This window comes from Taudactylus pleione, unplaced genomic scaffold, assembly GCF_031769625.1.
Source record: "Taudactylus pleione unplaced genomic scaffold, aTauple2 ptg000425l, whole genome shotgun sequence".
In the NCBI taxonomy this organism is placed as follows: Eukaryota; Metazoa; Chordata; class Amphibia; order Anura; family Myobatrachidae; genus Taudactylus; species Taudactylus pleione.
The window spans coordinates 3,737,281-3,762,416 of NW_028284827.1; the positions used below are offsets into that span (position 1 = coordinate 3,737,281).

Genomic DNA, 25,136 nt, shown 5'->3' on the forward strand with positions numbered 1-25,136 from the left:
AGACGCAGTTTATACTGTACATGAAGGCGCAGTTTATACTGTACATGACGGCGCAGTTTATACTGCACATGAAGACGCAGTTTATACTGCACATGAAGACGCAGTTTATACTGCACATGAAGACGCGGTTTATACTGCACATGACGACGCGGTTTATACTGGACATGACGACGAGGTTTATACTGCACATGAAGACGCGGTTTATACTGCACATGAAGACGCGGTTTATACTGCACATGAAGGCGCGGTTTATACTGCACATGAAGACGCGGTTTATACTGCACATGAAGACGAGGTTTATACTGTACATGAAGGCGCAGTTTATACTGTACATGAAGGCGCAGTTTATACTGTACATGAAGGCGCAGTTTATACTGTACATGAAGACTGAGTTTATACCATATGAAGGCGCAGTTTATACTGCACATGAAGGCGCAGTTTATACTGCACATGAAGGCGCAGTTTATACTGCACATGAAGGCGCAGTTTATACTGCACATGAAGGCGCAGTTTATACTGCACATGAAGGCGCAGTTTATACTGCACATGAAGGCGCAGTTTATACTGCACATGAAGACGCAGTTTATACTGTACATGAAGACGCGGTTTATACTGTATATGAAGACAGTTTATACTGCACATGAAGGCGCAGTTTATACTGTACATGAAGACAGTTTATACTGTACATGAAGACGCAGTTTATACTGTACATGAAGGCGCAGATTATACTGTACATGAAGACAGTTTATACTGTACATGAAGACGCAGTTTATACTGTACATGAAGACGCGGTTTATACTGCACATGAAGACGCGGTTTATACTGTACATGAAGACGCGGTTTATACTGTACATGAAGGCGCAGTTTATACTGTACATGAAGACAGTTTATACTGTACATGAAGACGCAGTTTATACTGTACATGAAGACAGTTTATACTGTACATGAAGACAGTTTATACTGTACATGAAGGCGCAGTTTATACTGTACATGAAGACGCAGTTTATACTGTACATGAAGACAGTTTATACTGTACATGAAGACGCAGTTTATACTGTACATGAAGGCACAGTTTATACTGTACATGAAGGCGCAGTTTATACTGTACATGAAGGCGCAGTTTATATTGTACATGAAGACGCAGTTTATACTGTACATGAAGGCGCAGTTTATACTGTACATGAAGACTGAGTTTATACTGTACATGAAGACGCGGTTTATACTGCACATGAAGACGCGGTTTATACTGCACATGAAGGCGCAGTTTATACATGAAGGCGCAGTTTATACTGTACATGAAGGCACAGTTTATACTGTACATGAAGGCGCAGTTTATACTGTACATGAAGGCGCAGTTTATATTGTACATGAAGACGCAGTTTATACTGTACATGAAGGCGCAGTTTATACTGTACATGAAGACGCGGTTTATACTGTACATGAAGGCGCGGTTTATACTGTACATGAAGACGCAGTTTATACTGTACATGAAGGCGCAGTTTATATTGTACATGAAGACAGTTTATACTGTACATGAAGACGCAGTTTATACTGTACATGAAGACGCAGTTTATACTGTACATGAAGACGCGGTTTATACTGTACATGAAGGCGCAGTTTATACTGTACATGAAGACGCGGTTTATACTGTACATGAAGACAGTTTATACTGCACATGAAGACGCAGTTTATACTGTACATGAAGACGCGGTTTATACTGTATATGAAGACAATTTATACTGTACATGAAGACGCAGTTTATACTGTACATGAAGGCGCAGTTTATACTGTACATTAAGGCGCAGTTTATACTGTACATGAAGGCGCGGTTTATACTGTACATGAAGGCGCAGTTTATACTGTACATGAAGACGCAGTTTATACTGTACATGAAGGCGCAGTTTATATTGTACATGAAGACAGTTTATACTGTACATGAAGACAGTTTATACTGTACATGAAGGCGCAGTTCATATTGTACATGAAGACAGTTTATACTGTACATGAAGGCGCAGTTTATACTGTACATGAAGGCGCAGTTTATACTGTACATGAAGACGGAGTTTATACTGTACATGAAGGCGGAGTTTATTCTGTACATGATGGCGCAGTTTATACTGTACATGAAGGCGCAGTTTATACTGTACATGAAGACGCGGTTTATACTGTACATGAAGGCGCAGTTTATACTGTACATGAAGACGGAGTTTATACTGTACATGAAGACAGTTTATACTGTACATGAAGACACAGTTTATACTGTACATGAAGACAGTTTATACTGTATATGAAGACAGTTTATACTGTACATGAAGACGCGGTTTATACTGCAGATGAAGACACATAATATGCCCTGATGAACCATGGAAAATAAAGATAAAATATAAAATTGCAGAAGAATAAACAATAAATGCCGCCTAATACCTCCTTTGTCATACATTATATATACATAAACTAGACGCAGAGTAGCGGTACTGTACGTAAGGAGGTGCGCATGGGAGCGGCTCTACGTGTGACAGTAGGCAGAAATCCATGTCTGCAAAACACAAAATTTATAAAGATATCCTCTAATAGTTAAAAATTGTTGTAAAACACGACAGCAAAACAATTAATTCATTTACCACTTCTGAGATTATAGACAACACCGGGGGCCATATGCCATATGGGAATGAACGACGAAAAGCACAAACTTCGCTTATAGCGAGCAATTATTGCTATAAATGTTTTGAATGGTCTCTCCTTTGATCCACGCACTTCCCTAGCTTGGGAAACACGGGGTCGGAGCATAACCTGTCTCCACAAGTCGGATGTCAAACTACTGCATGTCAATTTCCATCTAAACCCTCATTAGTTCTGACAAAATAAATGATTTCGGATAATGATTTTGCAGGAAAAAAAAGAATATTGGGTCTACAGCTTGTCCTGATGAGATTTAGCTCATTACTAGTTATCAATACCTAGCGCCCATGCTCACCATTTAATAAACATGTAAGCGGAGCCCTTACAGGCGTGTGGATGCTCTTGTTTATCCCAATAAGCTGTGCAATAAACTAAATGAAGGGGGATTGATTTGACCTGACGGCCACACGGCTGCTTCAGGAATTTCCACTTTTGCAATTGGTTTCTGTATGGGAGGTTTGTGCGCCTGCTGTCTGTTCCTGTCTTTATGACCATCGAGACTCTGGGATTAAATCAAGGAGAGATTTCTCAGGAATGCAATATTCTAGCCGGCGCCAAAGGGGATCATGTTTAGTTATACATTTGTAGCCTCTGAGTTTTGAATTGCATTCATGCCCAATTTATAACAGTCTGGGAGTACATTTATTTCTTTTTTTAAATGGAGTCTTTTTTTTTTTTTGTCCCAGTGCATCCACTGTACTGTATAACAGAACAGGCCGCCATTTTGTGGACTGAACAGATATTTTATGGGAATGCAGCCTTTCAGTCCGCTAAGGACCAGTGACAACGATTTCCCATCGGGTGGGCAGAATGAAGTCTGGCACTCTGTGAGGAAGCAGTGACATGATTGAGGCACTGGTTCCCAGCGAGCGGACAGGCTGGAGGCGCATGGATATAGTCCCAATATGGCTGCCGCCTGCCGTGTGGGTGTATAGGTGATAGGGCATACTGTGCTTGTCAGAAGACACAGTTACAAAGTCTCTAGGCTCCAGTTATTCACAAATGCAAGTCTACAATTTATCATAGCTGCTAATAAGGATGAGATTTTATCAATTAGTTTCCAAATTACAATACAGCAGCCTCCCGTGTTTTCTCCCTTATGTAGAATGTAGTCTGTGGAGGTGAGCCAGCCCGCAATCAGAAAGTAGCGATGGAACCATGGCAACTGAGAAACAGTCCCGACTGATTCAACTGCCAAGTAAAAGCTGTTTCTTTATGGAGCTTCTATTAAAAGGAGATACACAAAGTAATGTATTCATCCCTAGTCTCTGTGATTTATGTAGCTTACCACAGCCAAGCTATGCACTGGCATGTCCTGTATTACCTGAGCTAGGAATTATATGGGGAGGTTTAATTTATGTATTACTGTATATGGAGAATCTACATTTATGTATTACTAGCTTAAGTAACAGGCATTGGCCAGGTTTAAAACTTTAAGTTATTACATTTTATTATGTGATGTTGTCCAAATCCATCCAGTGGAAGGCCCAGAACAGGCTCCCTGGGTCAGAGCAGGCTCCCTAGGTGAAAGTTCTTCCCTGCGCACTCCGACCGGGACCCCAACCACTCCATTAGGCATCTCAGACCAATTGCCACCCCTCAGTGAAGTTTTCATCCAAATCCCTCCAGTGGAAGGCCCCAGGTCGAAGTTCTGCCCAGCGTACACCAATGGGAGGTCAGACTGGGACCTCAACCCCCTAATATGTCTTCTGGGATCCAATGTTACCCCTCTGTGAAGTTTTCCTCCAAATCCATCAAGTGGAAGGCCAAGTACAGGCTCCCTGGGTCAAAGTTCAGCCCAGTGTACACTAATGGGAGATCCGACCGGGACCCTAACCGCCCTAAAACCTGGCCAGGATCCAATTGGACCACCTCGCATTGGTTCATCCCAATCGGTGCAGGGCTTCTCAAATGCATAACAAACAAACAGACCAATGAATTTTATATATAAGATATGGGGAGGTTGCCTTATGTATTATATGGTGAGGTTATACGTATGTATTATACGGCGAGGTTACCATTATGTATTATATGGAGAGGTTACCTTTATGTATTATATGGCGAGGTTACCATTATGTATTATATGGAGAGGTTACCTTTATGCATTATATGTCTAGGTTACAAGTATGTATTATATGGAGAGGTTACATGTATGTATTATATGGCGAGGTTACATGTATGTATTATATGGCGAGGTTACATGTATGTATTATATGGCTAGGTTACATGTATGTATTAAATGGAGAGGTTACGTTTATGTAGTATTATATGGAGAGGTTACATTTATGTATTATATGGAGAGGTTACATTTATGTATTCTATGGAGAGGTTACATGTATGTATTATATGGAGAGGTTACATGTACGTATTCTATGGAGAGGTTACATGTACGTATTCTATGGAGAGGTTACATGTACGTATTCTATGGAGAGGTTACATGTATGTATTATATGGAGAGGTTACATGTATTATATGGAGAGGTTACATTTATGTATTATATGGAGAGGTTACATGTATTATATGGAGAGGTTACATTTATGTATTCTATGGAGAGGTTACATGTACGTATTATATGGAGAGGTTACATTTATGTATTATATGGAGAGGTTACATGTACGTATTCTATGGAGAGGTTACATGTACGTATTATATGGAGAGGTTACATGTACGTATTCTATGGAGAGGTTACATGTATGTATTATATGGCTAGGTTACATGTATGTATTATATGGCTAGGTTACATGTATGTATTATATGGAGAGGTTACATGTATGTATTATATGGAGAGGTTACAGGTATGTATTATATGGAGAGGTTACATGTATGTATTTATATGGTTACATTTATTTCTCTTCTGCCTCCTCTGTGTCTGCGTTTTTGTACTTAATCTGGAGGGTGTAACGAAAACTTCAAAGAGGCGATCACATAACTGATCCTCTCCTATCCTGCGGGCACCAAGCAACCGGTTTTGCTACGTTTTCTGGGAGCTTTTTAAAAGACTCTTTGAAAAAGCTCCCAGAAAACGGGCGAAACCGGTTAGAGACACCCCGTTTGTTCCTTTACAAGTGTGGATCTATTTCTTGGTGCCCGCAGTGGATGACAACTTGCCTGGAGACATCACTTTTGCTGACCACTAGCCACAGAGGTGCCCCTACACAGATGCTGACCGCTAGCCACAGAGGTGCCCCTACACAGATGCTGACCGCTAGCCACAGAGGTGTCCCTACACAAATGCTGACCGCTAGCCACAGAGGTACCCCTACACAAATGCTGACCGCTAGCCACAGAGGTGTCCCTACACAGATGCTGACCGCTAGCCACAGAGGTGTCCCTACACAGATGCTGACCGCTAGCCACAGAGGTGCCCCTACACAGATGCTGACCGCTAGCCACAGAGGTGCCCCTACACAGATGCTGACCGCTAGCCACAGAGGTGCCCCTACATAGATGCTGACCGCTAGCCACAGAGGTGCCCCTACACAGATGCTGACCGCTAGCCACAGAGGTGCCCCTACATAGATGCTGACCGCTAGCCACAGAGGTGTCCCTACACAGATGCTGACCGCTAGCCACAGAGGTGCCCCTACATAGATGCTGACCGCTAGCCACAGAGGTGCCCCTACACAAATGCTGACCGCTAGCCACAGAGGTACCCCTACACAAATGCTGACCGCTAGCCACAGAGGTGTCCCTACACAGATGCTGACCGCTAGCCACAGAGGTGTCCCTACACAGATGCTGACCGCTAGCCACAGAGGTGCCCCTACACAGATGCTGACCGCTAGCCACAGAGGTGCCCCTACACAGATGCTGACCGCTAGCCACAGAGGTGCCCCTACATAGATGCTGACCGCTAGCCACAGAGGTGCCCCTACACAGATGCTGACCGCTAGCCACAGAGGTGCCCCTACATAGATGCTGACCGCTAGCCACAGAGGTGTACCCCTACACAGATGCTGACCGCTAGCCACAGAGGTGCCCCTACACAGATGCTGACCGCTAGTCACAGAGGTGCCCCTACACAGATGCTGACCGCTAGCCACAGAGGTGCCCCTACACAAATGCTGACCGCTAGCCACAGAGGTACCCCTACACAAATGCTGACCGCTAGCCACAGAGGTGTCCCTACACAGATGCTGACCGCTAGCCACAGAGGTGTCCCTACACAGATGCTGACCGCTAGCCACAGAGGTGCCTCTACATAGATGCTGACCGCTAGCCACAGAGGTGCCCCTACACAGATGGTGACCGCTAGCCACAGAGGTGCCCCTACACAGATGCTGACCGCTAGCCACAGAGGTGTCCCTACACAGATGCTGACCGCTAGCCACAGAGGTGCCCCTACACAAATGCTGACCGCTAGCCACAGAGGTGTCCCTACACAGATGCTGACCGCTAGCCACAGAGGTGCCTCTACACAGATGCTGACCGCTAGCCACAGAGGTGCCCCTACACAGATGCTGACCGCTAGCCACAGAGGTGCCTCTACATAGATGCTGACCGCTAGCCACAGAGGTGCCCCTACACAGATGGTGACTGCTAGCCACAGAGGTGCCTCTACACAGATGCTGACCGCTAGCCACAGAGGTGCCTCTACACAGATGCTGACCGCTAGCCACAGAGGTGTGCCCCTACACAGATGCTGACCGCTAGCCACAGAGGTGTGCCCCTACACAGATGCTGACCGCTAGCCACAGAGTTGCGCCTACACAGATGCTGACCACTAGCCACAGAGGTGCCCCTACACAGATGCTGACCGCTAGCCACAGAGGTGTACCCCTACACAGATGCTGACCACTAGCCACAGAGGTGCCCCTACACAGATGCTGACCGCTAGCCACAGAGGTGTACCCCTACACAGATGCTGACCACTAGTCACAGAGGTGCCCCTACACAGATGCTGACCGCTAGCCACAGAGGTGCCTCTACACAGATGCTGACCGCTAGTCACAGAGGTGCCCCTACACAGATGCTGACCTCTAGCCACAGAGGTGCCCCTACACAGATGCTGACCTCTAGCCACAGAGGTGCCCTACACAGATGCTGACCGCTAGCCACAGAGGTGTGCCCCTACACAGATGCTGACCGCTAGCCACAGAGGTGCCCCTACACAGATGCTGACTGCTAGCCACAGAGGTGCCCCTACACAGATGCTGACCGCTAGCCACAGAGGTGCCCCTACACAGATGCTGACCGCTAGCCACAGAGGTGCCCCTACACAGATGCTGACCACTAGTCACAGAGGTGCCCCTACACAGATGCTGACCGCTAGCCACAGAGGTGCCTCTACATAGATGCTGACCGCTAGCCACAGAGGTGCCCCTACACAGATGCTGACCGCTAGCCACAGAGGTGTGCCCCTACACAGATGCTGACCACTTGCCACAGAGGTGCCCCTACACAGATGCTGACCACTAGCCACAGAGGTGCCCCTACACAGATGCTGACCGCTAGCCACAGAGGTGTGCCCCTACACAGATGCTGACCGCTAGCCACAGAGGTGCCCCTACACAGATGCTGACCACTAGCCACAGAGGTGCCCCTACACAGATGCTGACCACTAGCCACAGAGGTGCCTCTACACAGATGCTGGTGACACCAGGAATAGCGGCTCTGTGTAAGGGGGAGATTTCAACCACAGGACTGGTGACAAGTAGACGCGGTTGTACATGCTATAGCCTCATTGTCTGGGGACGTGGCATAATACATTCTGCGTACACAACTACAGGGCACAGCGTTTTATGCACTTGTGCTAACGATCTTACACAGGTTCAAGGCACTAAGGTGAATTTAGCCCAGGAGATCCAGCAATAACAGGACTTTGGAAATTTGCTCCTTTTAAAACTAATTTGTTGTTTACAAATCTACTTGGAAACACTATCGATTACACCCAAAAGGAAAAAATCTGCTATAGTGAGGTTTCACACTGATAGCCAGTACAGGGGCGCAATTTGTAGACCCCTGGAGTATAAAGAGAGAGACGTTATAATTTATTATTGTCATAATGTTTCCTTAATGTCATTTTATTGTGATTTTTTGTAGGACTATACACTGATATAATACTGTTACATTGTGCAATAACTTTATATAAGTATTTTAGAGTATTTGAGTGTTTAATTCACATGCCAGATCTCTTTAATAATTAGCATAAACTAATATATATTTATTGTTGTACTGTGTCTTTTTGGATACAGATTTGTGTGTAGTCACAAACACATATTGTAATAGTTTCTGCAGCTGAGAGGGAATAGATATGATTTACCGCCGGCCCCATGCCCGGCGGTTGGAATCCCGACAGCGGCATCCCGGCAGAGGAGGAAATCCTGATCGTCAAAGGTAAGTATATACTAACCTATTTCTACCCCCTAACCCTCCCTTAGGGGTGCCTAACCCTAACCTTCCCCCCCAGTGCCTAACCCTAATCCCCCCTCTAAGTGCCTAAACCTAACCCCCCCTTTCCCCGCCGCCTAATCCAAACTCGCCCGGGGGGGAGGGGGTGCCTAACGCTAACCCACCTTCCCCTAGCCTAAACCTAACCTCCCCTTCGATCGGGATGACAGGCGTCGGGCTCCCGGCGTATGTCTAATGACAGGCATCGGCATATCGACGCCTGTCTTTAGACCCTCGCCGGGATATGACAGTCGGGAAGCCGGCTGTCGGGATTATGTCCGCCGACTTCCCGACTGTATACCTCTGAGAGACATAGAAAAAACTCTCAGTGATATCATATTTATACAATGGATTAATATCAGCGCCTGATTTGAGTGTGTTTTGTGTATACATGCGTATAAGCCGCGATGCGATCGCGCTGTGATTACACACACACAGAGGAATCCATTGCAGAGTGTTTGAAGGCTGTAAGCGTTTGGGGGTGGTGATGTGGGAGGGGTCAGATCGCCGTTGCATGGCCGTGCATAGATTAGCCACAGCGGTTGCATATGCAGCTTGAGAGCGCTCTGCATACGAGGAGACTCACAGTGTCTGCGGCTGGTCAGACTTGGCGTAAGTGCTGCGTACCTGTGCGATGTGCGTCGATGGTACCGATGTTTTCGTAGAAGAGTGAGATTGGATGGGTGTGAGAAAGCAGAAGTGGGCGTGTAAAAGCCGAATGAGCTTTGGAAACCATTAGCATATTTCCGTCGCTGCGCTCTGGGCAATTTTGCAGCTGTGAACGCAATTGCGATCTGTACTGAATCAGGCCCGCAGTGCTCCCACCATTGAATATTTCCACGCAATGGTAACGAACCATCACATCAAAAGAATTTGATGGTAAAAACTATTTCTATGAATAGTCAAGGGGCGGGGATAGGAGCCAGAGCAACAAAACACTGCTGAGCCAGACGGGCAAAGGGCTGAGGATGAGAAGGAGAGAGGAACACGGTCACTGCTGTGCTGCTGCTGGGGTGTCATAGCTGACACTGGGACCTGCTCACGGACCGTGGGCACTTAACAGAGCAACAAATGTGGGTCATGAGCGACAAGCAAAAGGTAGATGTTTGATAGGTGAAGGGAGGGAGAATGTAGGGTCATGAAGGAGGAATTGGATTAACAGGAAAACAAACCTCTTACAGCACCAGCAGAGACATTACTTTCCATCTTTGCTGGTGTAAACGTTGGTAGCTGTCAGTGCACCATACTTGGCTACTTTTGGAAAAGCATTTCAGGGAGAGTGTGAAAGCAGCACCTGTGAGCGCGGCGGTAAAGTGGGCGTGTACTGCTACATCTGAGAGGTGTGTCATACATGTGATAGGCGTGTACTGCTACATCTGAGAGGCGTGTCATACATGTAATGGGCGTGTACTGCTACATCTGAGAGGCGTGTCATACATGTGATAGGCGTGTACTGCTACATCTGAGAGGCGTGTCATACATGTAATGGGCGTGTACTGCTACATCTGAGAGGCGTGTCATACATGTGATAGGCGTGTACTGCTACATCTGAGAGGCGTGTCATATAACTGACTTACATCCAAATGTAAATGAGCCCTAAGGCAGTTAGTAAGATCTATTTGTTGATTAAAACAAACAGATACTTTTCAGAAAATACCTGTAGCCATAGGGATCATTGGGTCTGATTCAGAGCCGGACGCTATTTGCGGTCGTTCGTTCAGAAAAAAGGGGTGGCTATTATTATTATTATTATCCTTTATTTATATGGCGCCACAAAGGTTCCGCAGCGCCTTACACAGTACATAAATGAGCACACAAGAAAAACAGTTAATAGTAATACAAAACAATGCAGGACAAGGACAAGGTTATAAACTCAGCTGCAAAACACAAGCAGCAGGACATGAGCAACCAGGTGTTAGGTGCCGTTGTGGGGAGTTAGGAGTAAATGATACTTTAAGTAGGGGGAGGAGAAGCACATGAGGGACGAGGGCCCTGCTCGTGAGAGCTTACATTCTAAAGGGGAAGGGCAGACAGACAGGGGCGACACAGATGGGGTAGATAGTGAGGAAGGAGCATGGAGCAGTGGGTTAGGATATGTGCTGCGGAATGTGTGTGTATAAGATGACCTGATGTTATGTAAAAATTAAGTCATTCATACATCTATCTCTATGATAGAAAATAGATTGTGTATGTGTTATTTACATGAGAGATGTACAAAGTAAAGTAGAAGCACTTTAATTTGTGAGTTACATTTTAGCATCTATATACAGCCTGACAAGAAATGCAGCTATTATGGGACTGTCCCGCCATCCTAATACAGTAGTGACTACTTTAGTTCCAGCTGCTGGGTGCTATGCCATGCTCCTGTGAGTGGGTGCATCTCACATGCTAGACCCACTCACAAATGGGTGCAGCCATACATGATGTGGTCCCACAGGATGTTGCAGTACCCGGGCTATTCAAATGAACCGTTCGCCCTTTGCGGTCTGTTCACGCCTCTATGTCTGAACGAGCGAACAAAACTTGCGATCGTAATTTTGGAAAAAACGCCCCCTGGCCGCTCGCACCATACGTCATGTCCGCTATTTATTAGATTAATCGAGTACATCGAACAGCGTATGAACTGCTCGCTATTCTTGCGAGCAGTTCTGACTATAAAATAACCCAGTGACGTGGTCAATGACACTGCTGTATTAATTATGCACACCCTTAAAATGCCCGTTTTGACCTTTAAGCACGCCTGCGTTCTGATCTCCACTCCCCGTTTTCAAGCACCTTCCCCTGTTACCACCCACATACGCCTCCTCCTGTCACTCAAAATAGCAGGCATTCGCTATTTAGCGAACAAACGATTTTCGCCCGCACTGACTGGTTCGCGCATGCGTATTACGATCCGTACGCATGCGCAGATGAGCGAACATCGCTCATAACGAACGAGCGGCTGCTTACGAGCGGCTCTGAATGAGGGCCATTGTGCCTTATACCCAATGCAGGGAAATGATACTAATGATCACATTTGAATGTACATAACCCTGTTTTTTCTTTTATATAACAGCTACATAATGGGGGTAAGGTGTAGTCAGGGAGATTGTTATACTCTTCAGGGAGTCAGGGAGATTGTTACAATTTCAGGGAGTCTCCCTGACAATCAGGGAGAGTTGGCAAGTATTATCTGTGTGTGTCTGCAGGGCAGCACACTGATTGGCTCTCTGAGAGCCAATCAGCTAGCAGCAGCCTAGAGAGAGGAGAGGGAGGGACTGAGGGTCACGTCTGAGGCACTGAGGGTCACGTCTGAGGCACTGGCAGTGAGAGACTTGATATTTTCAGATGCAGAGACACAGCAGCCAGGGGAGGCATAGCTTTTAGGATTTAAAGAAAAGAAGCCACCATCAGAACACCATCAAATGATTACCATTCGATGGTGGCAAATGCTGCCACCGAAGGGTAAAAAACCCCACTAACATCGAAAGAAACACATTGAGGGTCGGCAAACATCGACCATCGATGTCAATCCCTAGGATGGGATGGGGCAAAATGCCCGATGCTGTGAGCTGCCGGCAGGGACAGTGCAGCTCTCAGCATTGAAAATAAACCATCACAACACCATTGAATCATAACCATTAGATGGCGGCAAACATCGGAATGCTACCATCGAATGGTAAAAACATTACCATCACATGAAAAAAATCGCTGGTCGACAAACATTGACCATCGATGTCCATCCCTACACACAAACCATCTATGGTGAACTATCAATGGTTTGTGCCCTCGATGCCCACTGCTGCAGGAGAGAACAGCGGGCCAATCAAAAAGCAGTGACAGGGCTAGCAGTGCCAGAGGGCGGGGCTAAGCTCTGTCCCTTCCAGGAAGAAACATCGGCTCCAACTCGTTCATCGATGGGTAAGAACCATTGACTCTTAGCCATCGTGTAGTGAAAAAGCAGATTTTACGTCCACATGGGCATAACTGCACATGATTGCATCAGCAAAATCCGTAACTTTCCCTTGTAAATGTATATGTGCTGTTATTTGTGTAAAGGAAATGACAAACCTTTGAAGACGGACAGAAAGGTTTAACCAGAGGTTATAGGAAGATTGTTTGCCTGCCAGCCATAATTGTGTCAACATGTATATCTCACAGAAGATAGACGACCCTGGAAAGTAGCAGCCATTTCACCAGGCTCTGCTAGGAGAAGTCATTAAGAGCTTTGTGTATTGTTCCTGAACAGAGATCAAACCAGTGTTGCTTGTACCAGAGACACACTGGGGCCTATTCATTAAACCTAAAAATTCTCTGGAGATAATTAGCTTTAGAACTCTGATGGAGTTCTAGCTAATTATAGGTGGAATTCATCATTCCACCTCTCCATAAGTATCTATTCCGAAAAGCTTTCATTTTTGCGATGACAGCTTTTCGGGAAATAGATACTTTTCCTGCCTACACTACCTTATCGCATCTGGAAACAGTGCTGCGCATGCGCTGTTACACCTGTAAAACCAGCGCATGCGCAGCACTGCCTACAGATGCGTTAAGTTTGTGTACCCCCCCCGACCCTCCCCCCCTGACTTACCTGTCCGCGCAGCAGCCTCCGGCTCCGTCCTGCTGGTCTGTCATGTGGTTTCCCAGCAGCCCACATGACAGATTACGAAAAAAAAAAAACTTTTTTTTTCTTTTACTAAACTTTCTTGTGCTCTGCTGGGGAGCACACATGTCCGACCAGCCTCCGAAGCCTGAGGACAGAGCAGAGCGCCGGAGGGACTCGTCGGGGGACCTGCACACGCGGATACAGGTAAGTCGATTCTGCTATTCGCCGCCTCACAGTGGCGAATAGTAACTGCATCAAATTCCAAAAATTAATAATTTTCGGAATTTGATGAATACGACAATTTCCACATCCCCATACTAGTGTACTAATGTATGGGGAGTGTGGAAATTAACGCAGGGGAACTTAACAAGGAGATATCTGTGCTAAGTCTGTTCATGAATACCAAAATAACGTTATTTAAGGAAAATGTCCTTAAAAACGTTATTTTATTGTTGATGAATAGGCCCCACTGTCTTCTAAGGGTGTGTATTTCCTCACCTAAGTCCAGGGGTATGTTTATTGACATAAGCCTTGGAGCTAAACTTCAGAAAGGGCTGAAAGGTAATTAAGAACCCCTGCCCAAATGATAGAGAAAACCTGTAGCTAGAGGGACAATACACTCTGAGCTGACAAGGGTTAAAATTACCCCAGGGAGGGGGGTGGGGAGGAGTGCTGGAAAAGTAGGATAAAATACAGGCTCACTGGTCAGAAGTGGTGATTCTCTGCTTGAGGCTGTCAACAAGACACAGGGCACCTGAACTCATTGGGGAGGCCTCACCTCAAAGCTGTTCTATCTGTCGTGATCTGAATGGTTTGTTTCTCCCATTTTATTATTTTCTTTGATTTACTTGAAATTGTGATTAACTGTGTTTGTGACTTTTGTAATATCCTTATATCCTTTGTCATTTTTGTACATAAGCTTTGAAGATATTTATTGCATTAAACTAAACTAATTTTAGTTCTTGGAAACTGTGTTTTTATGACCCAAACGTCTCATTTGGCATGTTACCTATGTTTAAATATTGATAAGTTGTGTGCACAGGTGAGAGCAGAAGCTTGCCTTACGCTTTAACTTTAAATTGGTCTTCTGCTGGTGGCAGATACCGGAATTAATAACCACAAGCGCTGAGGTACCGGCGAAGGTCACGGCGGCGACTCTCAGATTGTCATATCTAGAAAGAGTCATCAGGGCGGTCCGTGACAATTGATGGTAAAAATATTCCACATTGGCAATAAACCATCAATGATTTTGACTGGTAATACCTAATCGGTGGTGTTACCATCGATGTCAAAATAGCAAGTAGCCATTGATGGCTACAAACTATTCAATGGATGACCATCGATGGTTTCATCAACCGATGGTCACCCCTGTTTTGTGACTGACTAGCCCACGGGCCAATCTGAACATGGGGGCGGGGCTTTGCGGGTGCCAGGGGCGGGGCTATGCTCCGAGTCCTGGGACCTTGTAAAAAACAAAAAACAAAAAAACAACATTTGGTTATGCTTAGACATTGATGGAGGCAAACCATCTTGTTCTCCCTCATCAATGGCAAAAGCATTCGACATCGGCCATAAACCAGTCGATGGCCATCCCTAGCTGATGATTTTTTTTTTTTCCTGGCCGGGACAGAGCTTCGCCCCGCCACCCAGCTATTCCCTGCCCCTATATGTAATTGGCCTGCCTTTCCTCATCACAGCGGTGGCCATCGAGGGGTGCAAACCATCGATGGTTCACCATAGATGGTTTGTGTGCCATCAATGGAAACCACCGATGGCCTTCCCTATTATATAGGAATTATTATACCCACAATGCCACTTGTTTGTATTTAATGCAGTGTTTGCACTCTTTTCCTATGTAGTTGACATATAGAAATCTATAAACAGTGATTTGTATATAGTAAGAAGTTTAAAGGAAAAATATTGGAAAGAAAAACAAAATATTAGTCTCCCTATTTCTACAGGTGCGTGATTTCATCTACCCTCAGTGTAATTGGGCTATTTTTAAAATCTCCCTTTTGGGTTTCTCTCTCCCCATTGCCACATTCAAAAAAGTCTTGTTTGTAGGAGGGCCCATTTTCATAGTTTGCAGGGGGGCACTTAACACCATAGCAGGGGGGAGCAAAATTTATAGTTACGCCACTGGGAATAATAAATGAAAACTGGCCCAGTACCCATTCATGGGCAGTACGGCGTCAGCTAATATTTACATCCCACTCTCACCGACGTTGGTTTGGACTAATATTATTTATATTTTACTACTCAGAGCACATACAGGGACGTCAAAGCCAATTCCAAAAAGCTCCCTATGTAGCAGCGCCGGCCACGGGCAGGACGTGGTACACATTATATCCCTCGCTCTATGTTACCTGCGTCAGATCTTCCGTCTTCTTCTTACTCTCCCCGGTGCCATCCTGGTACGGCAGGATAAAGAGCTCAGCTGACGTGGGCAATCCTGGTAAGACGGCAACTAGAATCTGTCGGCTGCTCACTCCCGTGGCCTGTATGCATAGAGAGAGATGGTTATATATTACTGTACATTATGTATATAATACAGAGATCTAGGGGGAGATGTATCAAGGCATGGAGAGAGATAATGTGGAGAAGTTGCCCAGAGCAACCAATCGGCTTCAAACTGTCATTTCATAGACTGCGCTAGATACATGACAGAAGCTGATTGGTTGCTATGGGCAACTTCTCCACTGTATCTCTCCCTATGGAAGCAGTACATACCTGAATGATAATGATAATAATATTAATACATTTGATCTAATACTGAAAGTTTTATTCTCGTATCTGTCTGTTATATGGGGACAAGATTTTAAAGTTTCTTTACAGAATAAAATAACTCTCCCTGCAGGGGCGCAATAAGAGCGGAGGGGGCCCATGTTCACTCCCTGTCCGGGGACCCCTCCTCTCTCCCCGGCACGCCTGCGTTCGTCACCTCCCACAAACGGACCTTCCTATCAATCCCTTTGCTATGGGCCTGCATGGTCACTGCGATCGCAGTCCCGATCGCAGTGGCCGGTTCACTTACGCGCACGGCGATGCATACGCATGCGCAGCACTCAACAATCAGCCGATTGCGCGCGTATGAGCAAACGGACACCAGTCCGTTTGAACGCCGTTACAGGGGCGTGCATAAATTAGCCACTGAGACGGCATACGCATCCAAGCTGAATCAGGCCCAATAATAATAAACCAGAACACTTTACATTAAAAAAATTATAGCAGAATAATAATAATAATAATAATATGAGCTTACAAACTAATAGTTGGAAATTTGAACAAAAAAACATTTTTCATTTAACTATTCAAGACTCTTTAGCAAAAAGTTTAAATGGATATAGTTGGCAGCCAATGAGATAATTGAGCATAAAACTGCCTCTATATGACTGTAAGCTGGGAAGAAGTGTCTCTATTGTGTGCAGTTTGTTGACTGCAGGTTTATACTGCGACTATATTAATTAGCAGACGGAATTCAGGTTCAAACGCAGCTGGCACGAACTCAGCGCGCGCATCACCTGCTCCCCTGAGGAGCCTCTTTGGGAATAGGAGCCAGGGAGCATCCTGCAGAGCTGGGCTCACACTGGTTGATTAATTGCCAGCGTTAGGTTGGCTGAGCATCCAGGACGCCTCTGGGTATCGCTGCAGAACTGGGACCGTTGCTGCAGGCTCTGTTGAGGCGCTGGACTCCATTGCTGTTTAGTAATTGCAATAACAAAAAGTAAAACTAGAAAATGACTGTTTTTTTTTTGTTTTTTTTTCTCCATAGCAGATTTCCCAGAAGAGCTTCAATAATGTATAACGCTGCTTTCAAAATGTTTGGTGAAAAAAAATAAAAAAACACATTGTCTTTAGCTACAAATCAGCTCTGTACGGGGTAAACAGATGGACACGGACACAGCGGACTGTGTGTAACATGTCATTTATTCTCTCAACTGGAAGTACGTGACTCCGAAAATAGTCCTGTCCCTTGTCACCACTTTTCTTTCTGCACAAAAGTTCTCTCTTTTGGAAAATCAGGACAGTCAGGGAAAAGACTCCAAAGGTTAAAAAAAAAAAAAAGATACAACATGTAATCCTAACCAGCCATATTGTATCCTGCCGACAACGCCAAAAACACAGAGACCTCACACTGAGGACCTGATTCAGCGCAAAGCTGATATTTACGCAGTTGACCGATTATCGGTAAACTGCCTTAAAATTATATAATTTATGTGACGGCTCTTCCATTTCCCAACCCTCGGCTGATGTTATCTCCTCCTCTTTTTTAGATGGCTTATCTCTCCCTTCTCTAGATGATGATAGCCCGGCGTCCTTGAACACCCCTTGGTCTTTGGAAGAAATACAGTTAGCAATCCAACAATTACCCAAAGGTAAGGCCCCTGGTCCAGAAGGCTTTACTAATTCCTTTTACTCCGCAGTCAATGAAGTTATTTCCCCAATCTTCTTATTACAAAGGCTTCTAAACATTGGTTCTTTTCCAACCGAAATGGTGGATGCTCATATCCTAACTATTCCGAAACCTGGTAAAGACCCCTCTGAGTATAAAAACTATAGACCCATAGCACTGCTCAACACAGATGTGAAAATCTATGCTAAGTTTATAGCTAATCGTTTGAATCCACCCTGACCAGGTGAGTTTCGTTCTCTGACATCAGGCTCCTGACAATACCCTTAGGGTTCTAGATCTAGTCGAATGGGTGTCATATCCTTCTCTGCCTCGACGATGAAAAAGCATTCGATAGACTCCATTGGGACTATATGCGCCAGGTGTTATCTAGATTCAGATTCCAGGGTGATATTCTCCGCTCCATTAATGCCCTTTATGTCAACCCCTCGAATCATGAGATCTCCTGGTCGGGCAACTTAGCAGAGTTTTAAACTATGTTATTGCCTAAATTGATGTATTTATTCCGAGCCATCTCGTATGCTATTCCCCATAAACTATTACATCAGATGCGGCGATTGATGCTCTGCTATGTGTGGAAACGTAAAGCCCCTAGAATGGCTTATAATCGTATGGTCCTTTCTAAACCACAAGGAGGCCTCAATCTCCCCAATATGTCTACATACCATGAAGCAGCCTTGCTTTCCCAAATGTGTGACTGGTTCCTTTCCCCTCGTCTTAAACCTTGGGTAGACCTGGAACACGCCATCCTTCGGAGATTTCCTATCCAGATCTACTTTGGTTGCCCCAACAACCTAGACCACACCCCACTATTTCCTAAAGCAGTCCTTGATACTTTAAAAATTTGGGATCTTAACCTCCTGACTTGCTTTGAATTTACTCTTCCCACTAGGAATGTTTCCCTTCAAGCATTGGACAAAGCATTACCCAAATGGACCTTCAATGTTCTTTTACCCTCAAACAAAGAGAGACCATTCATATCTTCTCCTTTTCTTTATCTAAGTGTACTAACCATATTGAAATGCATGTTAAAATTTAAATAGATTATATCTAACCCCCTTTCGGTTAAATAAAATTTGACCCACAGTTTCAAAATTTTGCTGGCGTCTTTGTCACTCTGAAGGTTCTATCCTCCATATTTTTGAGGACTGCTCCATTTTACGTTCTTTTTGGGAAGAAGTATTTGCTCTCATACAAGATGTTCTAGGTCTCACCCTGCCTCAAGACCCCTCCCTTGCCCTTCTACACTGGTATCCAATTTCTGTCCCTAAATCTGACCATTCTCGGTCATATATCTGCTAGGGCTACTATAGGTCAACACTGGAAATCCCCCCCCCCTCCATTTGCCAAAGATATAGTGAAAACACAATTTCATTTTTTAAATGGAGACAAGAGAGGTCGCTTACTCTATGGCCGTCCCTCTCCTATTGAAAAAGGGAACCTACTGTATATTTTACAGAAGGAAAGGGTGCTCCTCTTCTACGCTCAAACTTGCGGAGTCCCTCCCCCCCTCTCGGTTTACATAAGCTCCCACAGGAGGATTCAGATGCCTACTTTATCCACCATCTCTATATTTACGGATTTAATATTTGTTTGATGTCTTTGGATGTACTGTTGCCCCCTTTTCTCTCTTGTTTGTTCCCTTATTTGTACTTGCATATTGTTTTTCCCTTTTTTTTCTGTACCCTTATAAATATTCCGCAATATACTCAATAAAAATGTATTGATGAGAAAAAAAAAAAGAGGTGATAGAACATCCGTCTGATCACTAAGGAAGACTGGCAATAACAGTCGCGGTATGCAGTAAATCTAATATTGCTATTAAAGAATAACTTCAAACAAAATGACAAAAAAGTTTTTATGTTGTTTTGTGTAGGAATCTAACTTACCTGTGCTTCTAGCTTTGATGTCAAAGAACATCACCTGTAAGCCTCACCTTTAGCCGCTTGCCTGGAATGGTCACAATTTGTCTGACCACACCAGGCTGTGCTTTATCAGATCTGCAATATTTCGGCAAGTTAGATAAACAGTGATGTCTGCTGCAGGAAGAGAATCGTCCCGCAGCTGCTGCACCCTTCTCAGTGTCTCCCGTGCTGCCGATCGGTCATCAGAGCAGGACCCCCCACCCAGTGGCTGCAGAAATTAACAGCCGCTGGGAAAATGTAAATGAACCCCACCCTCACCCTCTGAAGTGTACCTGGTGTTTCCGATGGCGGTGATCCGATGTTCCAATATTTGAAAAAAAAAGTACGTTAGATTTTGTTATAATAAATTACATATGTTGCACGCCTGTATATTTTCATTTTGTTTTATTCCCCAGGTTTTAACCCGATTGATGTCACCATATCACTGATTCCTCGATAACATTAAATAACACACTATACAGCCGTCTGCATTATACATCCTTATTTAGTGTGACTCAGGTCAGCATAGGCTGCGCACACAATGCCACTAAATGTTTTATTACAATGAGAATATCCCCTACTTGGGACCGCTAAGCAGGGGCGGATTGGGATGGAAAACCAGCCCGGGAAATTTCTGCAGCAGCCCTAAATGGGAGGAGGTGGAGTCTGTGAAGGGGGCAGGATCTGATGACATATCTAAATGGATCTAATGGTATATAGGGGGCAAGTGGAGGAGAGACAGCAAGAAATCTCAGAGAGAGATGGGGGAAGGAAGAGAAACAAACGAGAAAGATAGAAAGAGACGAAAGCTGTTTTTTTCTTCGTCATTTATCAATGTACAATCCCATCTCCTCTATATAATAATAATAATAATAATAATAATGCCACATATCATTGGGTTCTGGGGGCTGTTTTATTCCCTCTCATATCACTGCATAGTGTCTTCACCTCAATATAATAACAATACCACATATCAGTGTGTGCTGGGAGCTTTGTTAATCCTCCTCATATATCACTGTACGATCTCCTATATATAATAACAATATCACATATCAGCGTGCTGGGAGCTGTGCTATCCTTCCTCATACATCACTGTACGGTCCCCTCTCCCCTATAGAATAACAATACCACATATCAGTGTGTGCTGGTGGCTGTGTTATTCCCCCTTCTATATCACTGTACTGACCCATGTCACCTATAGAATAATAATACCACATATCAGTATGCTAGGAGCTGTATTATTCCCCCTCATATATCACTGTACAGTTCCCTCTCCCCTATATAATAATACCACACACAGTATCAGTGTGTGCTGGGAGCTGTGTCCCCCCCCCCCCCTCATATATCACTATACAGTCCCCTCTTCCCTACATATTAATAACAACACCACATATCAGTGTGCTGGGAACTGTTATTTCATATATCACTGTACGGTCCCCTCTCCCCTATATAATAATAACACCACATATCAGTATGCTAGGAGCTGTATTATTCCCCCTCATATATCACTGTACAGTTCCCTCTCCGCTATATAATAATACCACATAGTGTGCGCTGGGAGCTGTATCCACCCCTCATATATCACTGTACAATCCCCTCTTCCCTATATATTAATAATAACAATACCAAATATCAGTGTGCTTGGAACTGTTATTTCATATATCACTGTACGGTCCCCTCTCCCCTATATAATAATAATACCACATATCAGTATGCTAGGACCTGTATTATTCCCCCTCATATATCACTGTACAGTTCCCTCTCCGCTATATAATAATACCACATAGTGTTCGCTGGGAGCTGTATCCACCCCTCATATATCACTGTACAATCCCCTCTTCCATATATATTAATAATAACAATACCAAATATCAGTGTGCTTGGAACTGTTATTTCCCCTCATATATCACTGTACGGTCCCCTCTCCCCTATATAATAATAATACCACATATCAGTATGCTAGGACCTGTATTATTCCCCCTCATATATCACTATACAGTTCCCTCTCCGCTATATAATAATACCACATAGTGTGCACTGGGAGCTGTATCCACCCCTCATATATCACTGTACAATCCCCTCTTCCCTATATATTAATAATAATACCAAATATCACTGTGCTTGGAACTGTTATTTCCCCTCATATATCACTGTACGGTCCCCTCTCCCCTATATAATAACAATGTCATATAGCAGTGTGCTGGGGGCTGTGTTATTCTCCCTCATATATCACTGTACAGTCCCCTCTCCCCTATATAATAATAATAATAATAATACCACATATCAGTGTGTGCTGGGGGCTGTGTTATTCCCCCTCATATATCACTGTACTGTTCCATACCTCCCAACATTTCCAAATGGGAAGGAGGGACAGGGGGCATGCGCCTGAAAAGGGGTCGTGGCTTCTGGAAAAGGGAGCGGTGCCAATGGAAACTGGGGCGGAGCCTCGCGTCTTCCCCCGTCTTCTTCACTTTGGGGGTGTGATCAGCACTCTCCGAGATGATGGGCAGCCCCCAGGCTCTCCGTACAGAAGAGAACAGATGCCGTGCGCATGCACATGGCATCTGTTCTCCTCCTGCACACCCTTTACTCTCCCAACTTCCCCCCCACTGCAGGACACTGCGGCCCGTGGGCGGGACAGTCCCAGAAAAATGGGACTGTCCCACTGGAAGCGGGACAGTTGGGAGGTATGCTGTTCCCTCTCCCCTATATAATAACAATGTCATATAGCAGTGTGCTGGGGGCTGTGTTATTCTCCCTCATATATCACTGTACAGTCCCCTCTCCCCTATATAATAACAATGTCATATAGCAGTGTGCTGGGGGCTGTGTTATTCCCCCTCATATGTCACTGTACTGTTCCCTCTCCCCTATATAATAGCAATGTCACATATCAGTGCTGCCCCAGAGGGTCACTTACCAGCCTTTATCCAATGCTGCTCTCACTGCTCCACCAGTCACATCGTGGTCTTGGTGAAAGAAGAGTGGTGCCTGCTTCCTTTTGCACTTTTAGGAACCACCAGTGAGACACTCCTCCGTGTCTCCACCGCCGCGTTCCAAATGATGGAAGAGCAGGAGTTCAGCCAGTGACGATGCTCAAGCTGTGTTCTGACTGTCTAATGAGGAGCCCACACTGGAGTGAGACCCCTGGTGGTGGGGAGAGGCATGGCAGTGTTACTGGCAGCCGTGAGAAACCGTGCTGTCTCTACACAGCCCGGATTTAATTGCTATAATTCCACCTGGAACTATATATTTTTTTGTAGTTGTTGGTGGTGTTGACGTTTAGAAATGGGATAACCTTCAGTACCTTTATTTAAAAATTGGGGAAACACTGGATTGTCGGGTAAATTGTCTCCTTTGCGACTTTGGCACATTAAAATATTTAACTCACTTATCATCTTGTACATCCAGGGCCCAGTGGGTATCCGGGCTATAGATAGACAGTTAGAAAGTCGACAATGTCTAGATAGACACCATGGGCCAAATGTCATAGGGTTAGAGTTTAGGAAATGTGAGAGTTTAGAAGTAAAACTCTCACACTAATACATTGATCGAGTTGTATTTTCAATACAGGAAACACCTGGATGAGAGTTTCAATCTTGAGAGTTCTTTCAGTCTGTAAAACATGCAAGTTTGTATGTTCTGTGACTTTATTACATTGGCTGAGTTTTAACACGTTACAGTTTTCTCTCACAATTTCTAAACTCTCACCCCACATTTGGCCCCAGATGTTAGATAGGCAATACGTCGACAGGGACAAAAAGTCGACATGACAATGGTCAACATACAAATAGTCTACACTTTTTTTTTCTAGGGTTAGGCACTTACCGGAGGGTTATTATTATTACCATTTATTCATATGATGCCACAAGTGTTCCGCAGTGCCTTACGCAGTACATAAACAAATAGGTGACCAGTGACTTACAGTACCGTACAATACAATGCAGGTCAAGGACATGGATAATATACATTGCTACATTAGTGACCATAGGGTAGAGGGCCCTGCTCGTAAGAGCTTACATTCTAAAGGGGAGGGACAGACAAACAGGTGTGACACAAATGGGGTAGACAGGGATGAAGGAGCATGTAGCAGCAAGTTCAGATGAGAGCTGGAAGGCTTTGATGAAGTAGTGGGTCTTGAGAGACTGTTTGAAGGATTGTAGAGAGGTGGAGAGTGTGATATAAATATGGAGAGAGATCCAAAGGTTCCAAAGGTGGGGAGCAGTGCTGGCAAAATCTTGGAGGCGGGAGGAAGTAATAAGTTGGTATTTGTTGAACGAAGAGGGCGGACAGAAGAGTGAAGGGAGATGAGGTCAGAGATGTAAATGGGAGAGGAATGGGTGAGGTCTTTGTAAGCGAGTGTGAGAACCTTGAATTGGGTTCTGAAAGAGAAGGGGAGCCAGTGGAGGGCTTGTAGGAGAGGGGAGGTAGATGTACAGCATTTGAAAAGGAAGATGAGCCGAGCAGCAGCATTGAAGACAGACTGGAGAAGAGAGAGATGGGAGTTGGGGAGGCCAGAAAGAGATAGCAGAGAGACAGTTGGAGATAAGAGTGAGGGGAGAGGGGGCGAGGTCAGCGGAGGAAAGGTAGATCTGAGTATCATCAGCATAGAGATGATAATGGAGGTCAAAAGAGCTGATGAGTTCATCTATTCACCTAGAGAGGACGTATAGAGGGAGAATAGGAGAGGTCCAAGAACAGAACCTTGGGGAAAACCTACTGTAAGAGGCTCTGCAGGGGGAGGAAGGAGTCATGAAAGGAGACAGAGAAGGATCAGTCAAAGAGGTAGGAGGACAGCCAGGAGAGGGCAGTGTTGTGTAGACCAAGGGATTGAAGGATTTTCAGCAGGAGAGGGTGGTCCACAGTTTAGAAAGCAGCAGAGAGGTCAAGGAGAATGACCTTTGGATTTAGTAGCAAGGAGGTCACTGCTGACTTTTGTGAGGGCAGTTCAGTGGAGTGGAGAGAATGGAAGCCAGACTGAAAAGGGTCAAGGAGGGAGTGGGAGGAAAGAAAAGTGGTAAGTCAGTTGTAAACAACACGTTGAAGGAGCTTGGTGGCAAAAGGGAGGAGAGAGATGGGAGGGTAGTTGGAGAGAGTGTTAAGATCAAGCGTAGGTTTTTTTAAGAATGGGGGAGACAAGGGTATGTTTGAATGCAGAAGGGACATT

The 25,136-nt window shown here is 45.0% G+C and overlaps 1 protein-coding gene across 1 annotated transcript in view; it reads right to left on the reverse strand.

Moving 5' to 3' along the window:
- Nucleotides 1-25,136, reverse strand: part of LOC148506110 (VPS10 domain-containing receptor SorCS1-like) — a 255,144-nt gene that overhangs the window by 67,479 nt on the left and 162,529 nt on the right. The window contains exon 15 of the mRNA XM_088447259.1: nt 16,021-16,152. Coding sequence (XP_088303385.1) covers nt 16,021-16,152 — 132 coding nt within the window. The remainder of the gene's footprint in view (nt 1-16,020; nt 16,153-25,136) is intronic.